Here is a 15,472-nt window from a genome sequence, read left to right as displayed (position 1 = left end):
AAAAGAGCATTTATTTGAAGTTAATGCTTTTTACTTCACTTACATGTTTTTACTGTGGTTTTAATAATTACAAGAGACTACAACATATTAGATTAAATGAGTGCTTTTACTTTTTTGCCTGTGTTGGGAGTACTTTAGAGCATGTTAATTCCATTCACTATCCTTTCAAATTACATACAATTGTTGTCACATATGTATTTTAATTATAAAGGTGAATACCACAGTGGATAATTTGCATTGTTTTTATAGCTAATATCCATTTAGATATACCCACATATTTATACTTTACTTTCTATCTGGTATCATTTTACTCTTATGCCTTGAATTTTTCCTTTAATGGAAATCTGCTGGTGATATATTCTCTCAGTTCCTGTTTTTCTGCAGGAACTGTTTGGGAACATTTTCTCATGAAAGTTTGACTTTTTAAGAGGCGCACTATACTATTTTTAGTTAATTCTGTCCTTTACTTTTGTTCTTGCCAAATTTTAGCAAGTCCATCTGTGAAAAATTCAGCTTCTCGTTCATTCCATTCTTCTCCTAAGAAGTCTCCAGTTCACTCACTCCTAACTAGTTCAGTTGAAGATTCAGTGGGTTCCACATCACAATATAGATCCACCAAACCTGTTCATTCACCTGATCCTGTTAAAGGTAAGAATGGTTTGGTATCACTGATGAGATTAATTGATTTCCTGCTCTGGTGAATTGAAAGTTCTTTTCCATAATCAGAATTAATAAGATTTTACATGATGTTCTTATGTGCAAGCCCTAACTGATGCTGTGTAACTTAAGTGAGCCTTATTTAAATAAAACCGCTATTGTGTGTGCACGTGTGCACACACACACACACACTCACACACTCCTTAATAAATATGCAGAAATATTATATGTGAATATTTTCTCTTCCTTTCTCTGACATGAGTAATTAACTTCCCCCCCCATTTTACTATAATTTGGGTCTTTTTTTATAAATGCTGTGACTTATCTTATTTACGTTCTTTAAAACCATGGCTCTCTTCAGTCTCAGCCTTTGTAAGTGCAAGTATCAATCATACAAACTTGTCAAAATGTTCTCATTTTTAAATTTTTAAGTTCATTTGTTATTTGCTCAGACAGATGAGAAAAATGGTTTGAGTTAGATTTAAGTGGACGTTAGATAGATGTATGTATATGTTGAATTGAATGTGAAATGTTTTTCCGTCTATGACAGCAGCGCAGGCAACCGCAGTGCTCTCAGCAGCATCCCCTTTGACGAGGGCTAAACTGCGCAAACGGTTGCATCACTGCTCAGGCAGCTTGTAGTCTTTAGGAATTCTCTGCCTCACACATTTCTAGATTCCCCCCAAAATACGAAAACCACAACCTAATCACAGATGTTAATACATTTTCTTTTTTACCATCTTTTTTCTGCATTTTGTCCTCCTTCGTCTCTTACGTTTCTAAGTTATCCTTTAGTATTTTTAAAAACTTTAGAGCAGCAAATCCTTTAACTATTAGAGCAGGGACTTGCAGGAGTAGAACAATACTTCTGGTCACCTCATTATTAATTTGTGATTACCTAATAGCATGGCATTTTTTTCTATTGTCAGATACTCATCAAACACCATATATTATTTATGTGAAAACTATCTCGGGAACTGTTTTTCGTCCTCTTGAACTAGAATAATTCTTAGATGATTGCCTTTAATACTAATATCTGCACAGAAAAGGGGCTTTTTTTGATAGGAAAATGAGCCACCAAAAAATATTTTCAAGATTATACAGCAAGTCAGGGACTAAGATCAAAATTAAAACTTCAAGATTGCCAGTCAATCTTTTTAGAGATTGGCAAAACTGAGCACACTTATTAGAGTTTAGCTGACATGCTTCTAGCCCCCTTCACCTGCCAGTGCCACGTTCATTCTAGGCTCACTGCGGCCATGTCAGCGTCCGCACCCTTGCCCCCACCATATAACACTGTCCTCACTCAGGGCACAGCCACCAACACGGGCACTTGGTCTCATGCACATTCAAAACTGTTGCCAGTGTCAGTATTAAATCTTGCTCTTCCAGGGCACCTGGGTGGCTCAGTTGGTTAAGCGACTGCCTTCGGCTCAGGTCATGATCCTGGAGTCCCTGGATCGAGTCCCGCATCGGGCTCCCTGCTCGGCAGGGAGTCTGCTTCTCCCTCTGACCCTCCCGACCCTCCCCCCTCTCATGTGCTCTCTCTCTCAGTCTCTCTCTCTCAAATAAATAAATAAAATCTTTAAAAAAAAAAAAAAAAAAAATCTTGCTCTTCCAAACCCTAAGTTAACGGAGCTACTCAGGTTTGGTATGGAAAGCTGTCATTTATAATGCAGAACGTATCATTAAATTTAAAGTATTCCTCTCACTCATCCCATTTAATGCTATGTAGTTAAATAATAATAAATCAGATTGGTTTGAAACAATGAAATAAGCTAGTATTGCAGTATTTAGATAAAACACTTCTTTATTTTTAAATAGTGTTTTAAAGTTTCCATTATTTTAAAGGAAAGGTTGTTTAACCTGTAATTGGAAGATTTCTAAAATACCAAACAGACTTTTAATATCACATCTAAGCAATTTTCTAATAGCTTCACAGTCTCAGCCAATAGAAACAACAGGAAAAACATGCAGGAAGCTTCAGAACAGACTGGAAAGCTTGCAAACTCTGGTAGAAGATTTACAGATGAAGAACCAAGGTACTGTGTACATTTCAGAAAGATCTTCCTTGCTCAAAAGAGTACTCACCTTCCCTTCAGGTTAAGCCTCCTATCTATAGAGCCGCTGAAGAGGATATGGAATAAGCAATTCAGAAATCTTAGTCAAAATATGAAGGTCTTAGCCATGAGTAATCCCTGAATTAATTATTAAGTAAGTAAGTAAGTAAGTACAACCCCGGGCAGGTCACCTAAGCCCCACTCTACTCTGTCATCTAATACGGACGAGAACACTGCTGACCAACCCTCAGTAGCACACGTTTCAAGCAGTTTTTCACATGAGACTTTCCCACACACTGTCTTTCTTGTCCCTGTGAGGTCTGTACCAAGCATTTGTATGACAGTAGTCAGGATAAGATTGCAGTTGATAGCTAGAAGACAAAATAACCTGATTTCACCTTTACACAGGATTTAAATTAGCATAGGCTAGAAGAGACTGTGCCACCCAGTGAATCACTAAATAAAAAAGAGAAACTACTTTTAAATGTACTAAAGCTATTGGATTGAGAAACTATCGTACTCTGCAGATGGGAGGCAACTTTTGGGGCATAAGTTCCAAGTGGGTGTTCCCATGGATGTGGGAGGTTATGGATATGTTCCATGGATTTGGGAGGGCTATCATGTTTTATGCTTTTCTGGTATAAATTCATGAATCCAGGAGCCTTTGTCAGAGAGAAATAATTTTGGAGTATACTTGTTATTCTTAGTCCATCTTTCCGTCCCTAGGGAATATAAGTTGCTAGATGAAGAATAATAAATATTTTTCTAAGAACAATTCCTCCTCAAGTAAATTTAACCTTACTAATAATAACAGAAATAACAGCTGCTATTAGTATTTACTGAGCACTTACCAGCTACGTGCCAAGTGCTGTACTCTGTGCTTGACTTATATTTTCTTTATGTGAGCCTCACAACAACACAGGGAGGTGGGTACTAATATCAGGTCAGTTGAAAAGGAGGAAACTGAAGATCACATCACAATCAGTCAGTAAGTTCTAAGTCACACAATGAGTAGTAGAGCTGGGACTTGATCTCTGCGATTGCTGATTCCAAAGCCCACTTTTTTTTTAATATGTTAAGGCTATACCAAATTGTTATTAGGGAAAACTCCAAATCCCTTCTGATAATCCCAGATCCCTGTGTATATACATCAAGAAAAACATCTGATTTTAAGTTTATTGTGATTTTTTTAAAGGATGCATTATCTTATTGGCCCCGTTTTTATTCACATTTTGACTTCATTTCTGAGTATATATCTGAGTATACACTCAGGATAATAATGTAATAACCTAAGTGGGAGACGTGTTGTGTCTGTTTAAAAAATAAAAAGACCTTTTTATTTGATGCATTGTCTGGATGGAATGTCTCTTGGAAATTATGAAACAGATATTTTGGAGAGAATTTTGGTAGCATTTATCAAAATTTAAATTGCACATATGTTTTGACCCAGAAATTCCACTTATAGCAATTAATTCAAGAGAAAATTGTACAAACACATAAAAGCCTGTTTACAAATAGCATTGTTTATGAAAATAAGAAAGCAACTTTTTTATTTAAATCCAATTAGCCAACATATAGTACATTATTAGTTTCTGATGTAGTGTGCAACAATCCGTCAGTTGCATGTAATGCCCAGTGCTCATTCTATCACGTGCCCCCCTTAATGCCCATCACCCAGTTACCTCATCCCCCCACCCCCCTCCCCAGCTTGTTTCCTAGAGTTAAGAGTCTCTCATGGTTTGTCTCCCTCTCTGATTTCTTCCCAGTCAGCTTTCCCTCCCTTCCCCTATGATCCTCTGCACTGAGAAAGCAGCTTTTTCTACTGAAGTGTAGTTGACAATGTTACATTAGTGTTGGGTGTAGGACATAGAGATTCAACTTCTCTGTACTTTATGCTGTGCTCACCACAAGTGTGGCTAATATCCTGTCACCCACCATACAACGCAATTACTATACCACTGACAATAATTCCCTTTGCTGTACCTGTCATCCCCATGACTGTTTCATTCCATAGTCAGAAGCACGAGAAATCCACTTTTTAAAATTTTATTTACTAACATGTTGGTACATCCATATAATGGAATACTGTGCAGTCATAACAAAACATGAGCTGAACTGGAAAAATGTTGACTTTTTTTAGGTGAATAAAGCAAGCTACAGAACAGCTCATACCACATATTTCCATTTGTGTAAAGCAAAGTGTGTGTGTGTGCGCGTGCGTGTGTGCGTGCACACGAGTATATTCACCAAACTGTTTTCCGTGATGGCCTCTGAGGGGGGTTCAGCAGATTGAGGGAGCAGAGACAAATACTGACCTTCACCTTCGTCTCTCTTTGTGCCCTTCTGAGCGGTTCAAATTATTTACAGTTAGTATGTCTTACCTCTATAATAATTATGTTCATTTAAAACAACTGAAAGAGTAAAGATTTACCCTTAGCTATTTAATATCAGTCTTTTCAAAAATATGCTACTTTGAAATGTTTAAGAACTTCCTGAGCTCAGAACGTATCTATTCTATAGTAGCAAGCTGACCTTTTAAGAAGCACATTATAGAATTTAAAGCCAGAGCAGATGTTGCTAATCTAACTTTGTTTTATCAACATTTTCAGCAATGTCTTCAATGATCAGAAATCAAGAAAAGAGGATACAGAAAGTGAAAGACCAGGAAAAAATGTTACTAAAATGATACATTGCTTGCCTCTTCTTTACAGAATGATGAGGCCAATTAATTGTGGTGGTGCTTATAGTTAGTGCCCTGTGTACTTTTTTTCTTTTTATGTGAAAATTGAATAAAAGATACCCTGTCCTGTAAACTCTATTTTGAAATAAACTATTCTTGAATGCTCTCACAGTAAAACTTTAAACCGTTCTAGCTAGATGTGAAAGAAATGCATACCTTATAAGATATTAATTGGTGCTAAGACTAGTGTGCTGGAATAATTATGTGTTTTTTATTATCTTTACTGGTGCTTAAGCAATACTCTTTTCTGCTTTAAAAACAAAAACAAAACCAAAAACTTCACATGCAAGTAAAATATGTGGTATAATGCCCAGAACAAAAGGACAAACTCCAACATACTACAGGGATTCCTTTTGTGACCCTGAACTCACTGTTCCGTCTTTATCAATGAATGTCATCAGATAACAGAACATTGGGGCCCCTAATTAAAACTTTTGGAAAGGTTTCTCTATTACAGATTAATAACTACAAAGAAAGAAAGGAAAAAAATGTGTTCTTCAGCCAGTGGGTAACTTCTAGATTGAATGGATAAAGTCTGCCTTGATTAGATTTTCTTAGATTAGGGGGGTTTTGTATGTGGAGTGTTTTCTAACACCAATAACCAATTCTCTGTGGACACCAGCTAGGTGTCCTAGCAGTCAATTCAATTCTAACACTAACTACCTGGTGTTATTATCAGTTTCCAGGTTTAAGGATTCAGTCCCAAAAGACTGCCCCCACTTCAGATGCAATTGCATGTCCTGGGCCACCCATACTTCTAACTGACCGGCTATGAATTGGAGTTCCCCCCAACCCCTCCTCAGTGTCACTAATTTGCTCAAACAGATCACAGAACTCAGGAAAGTGCTTTACTTACTATTACCAACTTATTTTCAAGGAAACAGCTCAGGAACAGCCACATGTAAGAGATGCACAGGGCAAAGTAGGACATTCTGGTACATGTGTCCTTCCTTACGTAATCTCTCAGGGCACGTCACCCTCCCAGGACCTAGATGTGTTTGCCAACCTGGAAGCTCATCCAATCTTCTTCTGTAGAGCTTAATCTGCTGCCCCCCACCCCCCTTCTGAGATCGGTGGGTGGGGCTGAAAGTTCTAACCCTCTAATCTGTCTTTCTGGTCTTCGTGCCGGAGACAGCAGGACGATGTGGCAGGACAGCTGTCCAGAAAAGTCCGTACTCCTGTTGCACAGTACAGATGCCACTGGGGCACGGCTGCCCTGCTCGAGGCTCTCTCCCAGCCCTGCCTCCCCTCACATCTCCTGACTGGTTCTCACTAAAGACTTGCCGATGGAGCAATATGTGGCACTTTCTGGCCAGAAGAATAGTAAGCGTTTGTGTCCTTCCTTACGTAATTTCCTCTTCCGTGAGCTGGGTACGGTGGACAGTGAGGTCGTGGGGGTGGCAGAGCCCCAGGACAGAAGCAGCCTGGGAGACAGTCTGCAAGGAGAGCCGCCCTTGTGCCAGAAACAGCCACTGCAGGTATTTCGTGAGCACGAAATAGGCTTCTGGTGCAGCCTTCTCAACGCGTATGGTGTCTGTCTGTGAGAGCAGATGGCCTTAGGCCCAGCAGCGCTGATAGTCAGCTAAGGCCTCCAGTTTCTTCTCCAAAGGGCAGCGTTACACTCTAAGCCTGTCCAGTTTTATAACACTCTTTTAAAATACGAAGTTTGATATTATATGTATCTCTTACATCAATTGGTTTTACTGAAAGATTAATTTTTATTTCATCAGGTAATGATAAAATTGCTAGTGAAAGAACTCTAAAGATACTTTTATTGTAAACTGTTTTACCTTTAATTTTACCTAATAGAAATGTTGGGCATTCTGTGAAGTAACAGTAAATGCCCTATGAAGACCTTACTGGTAGAATGTGAAATTCATTCTGAAGAATATAAAAAGTATATGTGAGTTTAATATACAAGTGCTGCATGAGCCAAAAACTGTCCTGTTCTTTTAAGCACTTCCTAATACCATTTTCCATTGGGTTTATGCTCTTTTCAGCAAAGACCACCTGTAACTAGGATTAAATGCTGTGTTTCGCCAGAAGATGTTATACTTATTACAAGTTGTTTTAACAGAAAAATTCAAGTACAGGCATGCATAATGTCCTTCCAAACAAAGGTAAAGTTGTTTTTTTTTTTTTTTTTTTAAATCTAAAACGTTTTCTCCAAAGAGAGGAGAAAAATGGACTCCTCTTGCCTCTGATGTTTGCTTTTTTTCTGCATGTCTGTTATTAGTGGAGGAAAATATTGGTATTTTATTTTACATCTAAGCTATTATGGTACTAAGGTTTAGACAAGTAATTCAGACACTCAATAAAGATATTAAAACTCAGATTTTATTTGTTCAGTTATAATAAAGTTTAAATATTTTATTTCTTCTCAGAACAAAGATGTACTTCTGTATCACTGTTCTGTTATAATTTTGTTACCCAAGATAGCTACTGGTCTGAAAGGAGAGGGCAGGAGAAATGACTGCTATGGACCAGTCTATCTGTCAGTCCAGACCCATGAGAGAGGAGGGGCAAGGGGAGAGACGGTCCTACAAAGGCCCTAGAGGTAAATGCCAGCTGTGCCCCCCCCCTGCAGTCAGGCTGTACCTGGACCTCCCAGACCTCTAGGAGCATCATGCAGGACACCTCACTCAGCCTACACCTTAATGGCATTCCCGTTCCCTCTCCTCGTGGGCTCCTCCCAATGACCGACTCTGACTAGGCCCCTTGTTTCTACACCAGTTTGCCATCATTAAGACAAAGACTTACTTGCTACCTTCAAACCACAGCTAGCAGGTAAAATCAAGCAAAAAAAAACAAAACAAAAAACACTGGGAAGTCTTCACATCCTTGCTAATCATATTTGCGACCAGATATTTCTGATCACAGTGCATATGGCATTAATTATTTTTAAATATAAAGTGTGCATGTAGTAAAGAGAGAGTTTCTCCAGTTGTACCAACAGGAAAGCAGCTCTTTTCGAAAGAGGCTTGCTTCACTCCTGGGCTTAAGGATCAGCCAGAGGCTCAAGCTTGAACCCTGTGCAGCTGGGTGGTGTGTGTGTGTCCTGGCCAATCCACACCTGAGGCGTGGCCAAGTCATGCCCCAAGAGGACCAAGCCCTGAAGTAATGATGGATCAGCAAAAATCCACCCATCAATGCCATGGGGGAAAAAAGGCCACGCTCACTGAAAGCATTACCTACATATATATATTTCTGCACATTAGACAAAAACCACTGGCAAATTTGAAACAACGCCGATGGCTAAATTTGGAGTTCTACTTCCTTTATTTAAAATTATTCAGTGTGCTCCACAAACTTAGCTTTTTCCAGCTTCTGCAACAGCCTCTCTGGTACTTTGAAACACTGAATCAGTGAATCCCCCAACACTTCTGAACCACTTTATCCTCGTGGCCAGTGTCGAGGAACCTGTTGCTGCATTCTTCCCAGCGGGTAATCTCCCCATTGTCTACCACTACAAACTTCCATTCCACCACCGTATCTGCGGGCAGGGGCACAGAACGAAACCAGAACCCATCCTTGCTACGCTGGAGTGTGATGTAGGCCTTCCACCTCCCAAGACTCTCGTGGTCTCCGGTTATTGCAATGAATTGCGTCCCAGTGCTTGTGATATAATGCACCTGGAACTGGACACTGACTCGCTGAGACCCTGAAGACACCGCTGCTACCTTTTTTCGGCTCACATCCACTCCCTGACCTCTTGGTTCCATAACAGTGCTTCTGCCACAGTCCATTCCCTGGTTTGGGCTTAACACTGGAGCCTCAAGACTGCCACCCAAACCGACATCTCCCCAAGATGAGTGCCTGGACACCATTTCCCAGTCCTCATTGTCGGCCCGGTCCTGATTGCTCAACTGTGCAAGGCTCACTTCTTTGGCTCTGTCAATGACCAGGTTGCTAGAATACAACTTTTCTGCAAAACAGGAAGCTACTTTAGCAAGTGCCTCTTGTCCTTTCTGGAATCCCCATCCTCCTATAGGAGATTCAAGGCTTTCATTTCTTGAAACTTCAGAGTAACCCCGAGAGTTACCAGCCTCCGATGTAGCTAGAGATTCTGTGTCTGGAAACTGTCCAGAAGGAACATGCTCTCTTGAACTGTCACAATCACTGTCTTTTCCAGAAGGACTCTGCAGTCTCCATGCTGCATCCTGTAAGTTACCATGGCCTTTGGTCTCTGAAACCAAACATCCATTGCTTTCTTGAAGATGCTCTAAAAAACCAAAGGGAAAATGTTAATAGTCTTAGGCAGTTCTTGTGAGAAGAAAGGCCGAGAAAATAGGTTTAGTTATTGAAGACTTCACCACTAATCTACCTGCAGCTCACAAAATCCATCTTGATTCAAAATAAGTACTTAATTACGGAGTTCAGACACTAACTGAACCAACAGTGTACTCTAAGAATATGCATGCATATCCAGCAATAAAAGGCACATCAGGGTGCCCACACAAGAGTGTAAATGAAGTGGCGAGTTGTAGAGGCAGCCTTGTAACCCTGTCCTGGTCCTCAATCTCCGCAGTCCAGGCCATGGTGGCATGCAGCCATGTTGTTCAGCTTCTATCATCAAAAAATGCTGTTCCGCCTTCGGGGCAAAGATCCTCGTGGCTACCCCACAGACCCTAAGAGTACACTTGTACTCCTAGGAACTGCATGCAGACCGAGGATCAGCTCTCACAGATGTGGGCAGATCCCCAGCTGCTGTCGCTGTGGGCAGATACAAAGGATGGCAGTGAATCACTGGGCAAGAATTGGGGGTGATGGTGGGGAGAGAGGGCTGGTTTCTCCTTGCCAACCCCATATGCAGCAGGAACCTCTTCAACAAAAGGTAGGCTTTTTACATCCCCTCCCATTTTATACTTAAAAAAAAAAAAATGTTCTTACAGTGCACAATCCAAGCTCCCTAAAGGGTCAGTTTCCTTCTTGGCCACCTTACCGACATTCCGAATAGCTCCCTACAAGATCGAAATCTCCAAAGTCATACAATCAGCACAGACGGGGGTTTTCTCTTGGGGTTGGGGGTTGGCCTTGTTTAATATATTACCTCTTTTTAATGGTGGAGTTGTGAGACATAAATATTACCCTGAATTCCCAGTCTTCTAACCTAAAACATGAGGCTGGCTTTCAGAAGAAGATAAATGAGCTCTTTGCTCATCCCAAACCAATCCCAGGAAAAGCACAGAGGCAGATTTTCAAATGGTTACACGTGAACACATACTCCACTAAAAATAAAGTTCCCAGACGTCATTTTCACCGTTCGGCTGGAGTCCAGGCATGGGCAGCTGGCCAAGAGAGGGCACTGAAAGCTAAGGGTTTCTGCCAGTGCTCTTACTTTGGCTAGTACACATTTGCTAACATGTACACACATAAACCTGGATGTCAATTCTACTCATCGGTGTCGGGTCCTCTTATTACGTACGTCCCTTCCCGGGGTCTTAGACAACCCTGCGCTGTCGGGGCCCATAGCTCTGAAATGGGTGGCCAGCATGCAGCCTTAAGGCTTCAGCTGAGGTTGTCATGACCAGAGTCCAACCTGAACTTTGCCTTCCTGACAGAAGCGTCCAGATAGCGGGAGGTGCTCACAGCCTGGGTGTTCCCAAACCCGGCTCTTCCAAGGGGTGAGGGATGGGAGGATTGGGACTGAGAAAGTGTCCCTGCTCGGTCGGAGATTGAAGAGGGTTGTAGGATCCCCCTGAACCTAAGCACTCCTTTTGTAAGGCCCGGAAGGGGCGCCGCCGCTGCAGCCGCCCGCACTGCGCCAAGCGCCGCCAAGCGCAGGAGCCCATTCCGCCCCCGCGCCCGCCCCGCCCCGGCCGGAGGGGCCAGACAGGTCCTCCCGGGCGGGCGCCGGGCGCAGAGAGTCTGCCGGGCGCTGCCCTCGGACGATGGGTCAGGGAACCTCCGGGGCCTCCGTGAGGCGAAAAACCTGCCCGGCGCGTGCGCACCGGGGAAAATGCGAGGCGTGGGGAGGGTCGTGCCCCGGACAGGGGAGGCTAGTCCGCGGGGAGGGGCCGCGAGAAAAACTCCAGGTGGGTTTTTTTTCCTCCCTCGGTGAACTTCAAAAGCTCCCTGGCAGATCTGCCCTCGAGACGTGGGAGGAAGAATACCTGGTTTGGTGACCAGCTCCCGCCTGGAAGGTCCAGGGCTCAGTCCCTCGGCGCCATCCTGATCGCCTCCCGGAGCCGCAGCGTCCCCAAGAGGGGCGTCCTTCTGCTCCGCGTCGCTCTCATTCCCCGTGTCCCTCAGCAGCCACACGAAAATCGCTCCGGCCAGGCCCCCTCCGACCAGCAAGGCGGACCAGACGGCGCCCATGGCTGAGAGGCTGCAGCTGCGGGAGGCAACGGCAACCGGGACGGGGGCTCGGGTCACGCAGGCAGAGCCACACCTACCCCGCCCGCCCCAGCCTTCTACGGTCCCGGCGGCCGGCGCTCCTGCGCGGAGCCCAGCCCTCGGCGACTAATACTCAACTTTCCCAGCCCCGCCCCACTGCCCGCCCCGGGGCTGCAGCCCCAGGCTCCGGCCGGGCGGAGACTCGACCGCCTCCTTTTCCAGCATGTTCATTCCCGACCCCGCCCGTGGCTGGCGGGTGCATGGGTGCTCCGTTCCCCGTGTGGCCCGCGCGCGGAGAGAGCCCAAGTGCGCCCCGCTGCCGCGCGCCAGCCGAGCCCTGCCCCGCCGCCCTTCCTTCTCGCTCCAGCTGCCCGTGAGGCCGGCTCCGGCTTCGGCCTGCGCCGGGCACCTCGGCGCCTCCTCCCCGTGGACTGTCAGCCGCGGCGCGGCCAGCCACGGACCGGGGCTTCCGGGAACTTAGACGCGGGAGAGGCCGACGTGCGTTGGGGAGGCGCGGGCTTGGGCTCTGGCTGGAGGGGTAGCGGGCCGGGTCGGGTGGGGCAGGCGGGGAGCACAGCGGCCGGCGGGCGGGGAAAGCCCTTTCGGTCGCCGGTTTGCTGCGCCGAGCTTCCCGCCAGCCTCCGCCACCCCCTGGTAAAATGAAAGGATTGGCCTGAGACCCAGCCATCTATCCGTGCCAGTCATCTCAACCACATCCAGCCGTTGCTTCTTCCTCGACCTCTGTGTGTGTGTGTGGGCGGGGGGGGGGGGGGGGGTGTCACAAAACGCGTGCCCCCTTGTCTGGACTGGATGTTGCCCAGGGACAAGCTCCTACAAATGGGTTTATTAATAAAAACAGCAACCCTCTCTGTTAAGCGCTGTGTGCCAGGTAATGTATGTTTCATTTGATCCTCACAAGCCACCCACCATGGGAGCTAAGTAAGAATTAGACACACTGTCTTCTCAATTCACTCTGTTGATCTGATAGCTTTACACACCGGCTTCGAGCTGCTAATTCCCACGTTTGTGTCTGCGGCCGGAGCCTTTCGCTGGAAGCGCATTTCTACACCCGGCTGCTAAGGCCACAGCTGGCTAATACCGCCTGGGAATAACGAGTAAAATGGGTCCCTCTGGTAAGGCGAATCGTTCCAATGTGCCCCATGTTCAGGCACACAGCAGCCCCTGACCCGGTTCCTGGAGGGCTGGTGCGAGCCTCCCTCGGGTCACAACTCCTACGGTCCTAAGGGAGGGGGGAGGGCGACGGTGTGGGACGGCACTGGGCCTCTCTTCCTGGACGCTAACAGCTCAACCCCAGCCCCCTGGGGTCTGACTCCCTGTCTTCTCCCCAGGCCCGCTGCTTGCCCCGCCTCCCTCATCTCGGAGGGAGTGGCGACCACATCCTTCCCCAGGGCTGGCACACCAACAACTTGGAGTCGTCCTCCGCTCTCTTTTCTTCCCCTCTCCCAGTAGGCAGAAAGTAGCAAACTGCCACTCTTTCTTCAAACTACGATATGAAGAATTCTGCTTCTCTGCTGTGACACCCTGGGCTGCCACCAGCATCTCTCACTTGGATTACTGCCGTCACCTCCCTCTGCGCTCCCTGCTTCCACCCTGGAGACCCTACAGGCTACTCTCCAAAGCAGCAGTCGGGATGATTGGTCAAACATCCCCTGAGCCTCTGCCCAGGACCGTCCAATTGCTCTGTAGCTCATGACAAAAAGACCTTGTTAGTTCGCAGCTTCCTCAGGAGCTTCTCGCGTGTGATCTGAAGCCGGCGTTAGAGTGGCTTGGAGACCCAGGCAAACCACTCCAGATTGGTAGGTGGCGATTTCAGTAAGCAGGGGAATTGGGGGGCTTGTCCTGGGCCCCGAAAGATGAGTGGATGAGTCTGCACACATGCATCCAGATAGCTATCCTTTCTCACTCACCCTCTCCAGGTGTTTGCACAAGGCTCATCTGCCCTGTGAGCCCTTCCCTGATAATCCCAATTTTAATTACAACCCCCTCCTCCCTATAACCTTTTTTTCTTTTTTTCTCTTTTTCATTTTAGGAATATCCTTTTTTTTTTTTTTTTTTTTTTAAGATTTGATTTTTTTTTTTTTTAAGATTTTATTTATTTATTTGACAGAGAGATAGAGAGAGGGCACAAGTAGGCAGAGTGGCAGGCAGAGGGAGAGGGAGAAGCAGGCTCTCTGCTGAGCAGGGAGCCGGACGTGGGGCTCCATCCGAGGACCCCAGGATCATGACCTGAGCCTAAGGCAGCCGCTTAACCGACTGAGCCACCCAGGCGCCCCATAAGATTTGATCTATTTATTTGAGAGGGAATGTGAGCTAGAGAGAGCACAAGTGGGGGGAGGGGCAGAGGGAGAAGCAGGCTCCCCGCTGAGTAGGGAGCCCAATGTCGGACTGGATCCGATCATGACCGGAGCTGAAGGCAGACGCTTAACCGACTGAGCCACCCAGGCGCCCTAGGGCATCACTTCTAATATACTGTAATATCCATGATTTGTTCTGGTTGATTTCTTTCTTTATCCTCAGATAAACTACCTGAAAGGAGGGTTTATTGTCCTTTGTCTTCTGCTAAATTCCTGGCACCTAGAGCATTCCCAGAGTGGTCCCTCAAAAAGTACAGATTGAGTGAATGGATTAAAAGCTCCATGTATACTCAGCCATCAGAAAGGATGAATACCCAACTTTTACATCAACATGGACGGGACTGGAGGAGATTATGCTAAGTGAAATAAGTCAAGCAGAGAAAGTCAATTATATGGTTTCACTTATTTGTGGAACATAAGGAATAGCACGGAGGACATTAGGAGAAGGAAGGGAAAAATGGGGAGGGGGGAATTGGAGGGAGAGATGAACCATGAGAGACTATGGACTCTGAGAAACAAACAGGGTTTTAGAGGGGAGGGGGGATTGGTTAGCCCGGTGATGGGTATTAAGAAGGGCACGTACTGCATGGAGCACTGGGTGTTATACGAAAACAATGGATCGTGGATCACCACATCAAAAATCAATGATGTATTGTATGGTGACTAACATAACAATAAAATAAAAAATATAAATAAATAAATAAATAAATAAATAAATAAATAAATAAATAAATAAATAAAAAAGCTCCATGTATTCCCAGGCTAGAGCTTAAATGCCATCTTCTTCATATAGGTTCTATTTGCATTTTTTAGCACAATGTAGATACTACTTTTTTTCTGTCAAGTAGGTTTCATGTCTTAAACTATTTAGAAGTCAATGATGAACTTTTTAAGACCTCTAAAATTTAAAACCACTAGCAACCACCCATTCATCTCAATCCAGGCAGCTTTAAGATAAAAAAAAAAAATCTTGTGCTAAGTTGAAAATAATAAAAAGTGGTATCAAAGGTATATTTTTAAGAAAGTGAATGTCTTACTAATTCATTCGTAAGTCATAAGACTATTATAGATCTCTTTTTTAATAGAATTTTGTAGAAAATTTTAGAATTATTCTATCTCCTTTTGTCAAAGTAAAACTTGATGTCATAGGACATAGGAAAAGGACATAGGATGTCCTTGAATTTTACAAATTCTAAAGCCAATAGAGTGGTTTTATGAATAGTATGAAAATTCTTGAACATTTTCTTTTTATTTCCTCACTGATAACTTTATGAGCTGCTCATTGGTCAAAGTTTCTTTAGCAA

The 15,472-nt window shown here is 44.5% G+C and overlaps 2 protein-coding genes and 1 long non-coding RNA gene across 3 annotated transcripts in view; 2 read left to right on the top strand and 1 right to left on the bottom strand.

The window, feature by feature from the left end:
- The window catches only part of CCDC158 (coiled-coil domain containing 158), a 100,683-nt gene extending 92,933 nt beyond the window's left edge, over positions 1-7,750 (top strand). Inside the window, exons 22-24 of the mRNA XM_032400573.1 lie at positions 490-648; positions 2,592-2,699; positions 5,327-7,750. Coding sequence (XP_032256464.1) covers positions 490-648; positions 2,592-2,699; positions 5,327-5,403 — 344 coding nt within the window. The 3' untranslated portion in view covers positions 5,404-7,750. The remainder of the gene's footprint in view (positions 1-489; positions 649-2,591; positions 2,700-5,326) is intronic.
- A 26-nt stretch (positions 7,751-7,776) lies between these two features.
- STBD1 (starch binding domain 1) lies at positions 7,777-12,030 on the bottom strand. The gene is made up of 2 exons (XM_032400574.1): positions 11,571-12,030; positions 7,777-9,679 (listed from the first exon to the last, which is right to left on the bottom strand). Exons 1-2 carry the CDS (start codon positions 11,773-11,775, stop codon positions 8,820-8,822), a joined length of 1,065 nt encoding a protein of 354 aa, XP_032256465.1. The 5' UTR covers positions 11,776-12,030; the 3' UTR covers positions 7,777-8,819.
- Positions 12,031-12,697: 667 nt separating this feature from the next.
- On the top strand, positions 12,698-14,483 carry LOC116628250. The gene is made up of 3 exons (XR_004298602.1): positions 12,698-12,926; positions 13,143-13,610; positions 14,332-14,483. It is a non-coding gene; the product is annotated as an uncharacterized LOC116628250 (long non-coding RNA).
- The last annotated feature ends 989 nt before the right edge of the window (positions 14,484-15,472 follow it).

Source organism: Phoca vitulina, unplaced genomic scaffold (assembly GCF_004348235.1).
Source record: "Phoca vitulina isolate PV1807 unplaced genomic scaffold, GSC_HSeal_1.0 scaffold3, whole genome shotgun sequence".
In the NCBI taxonomy this organism is placed as follows: domain Eukaryota; kingdom Metazoa; phylum Chordata; class Mammalia; order Carnivora; family Phocidae; genus Phoca; species Phoca vitulina.
The sequence above is the reverse complement of the archived record's forward strand: the minus strand, read 5'-3'. Positions and strand labels throughout refer to the sequence as shown.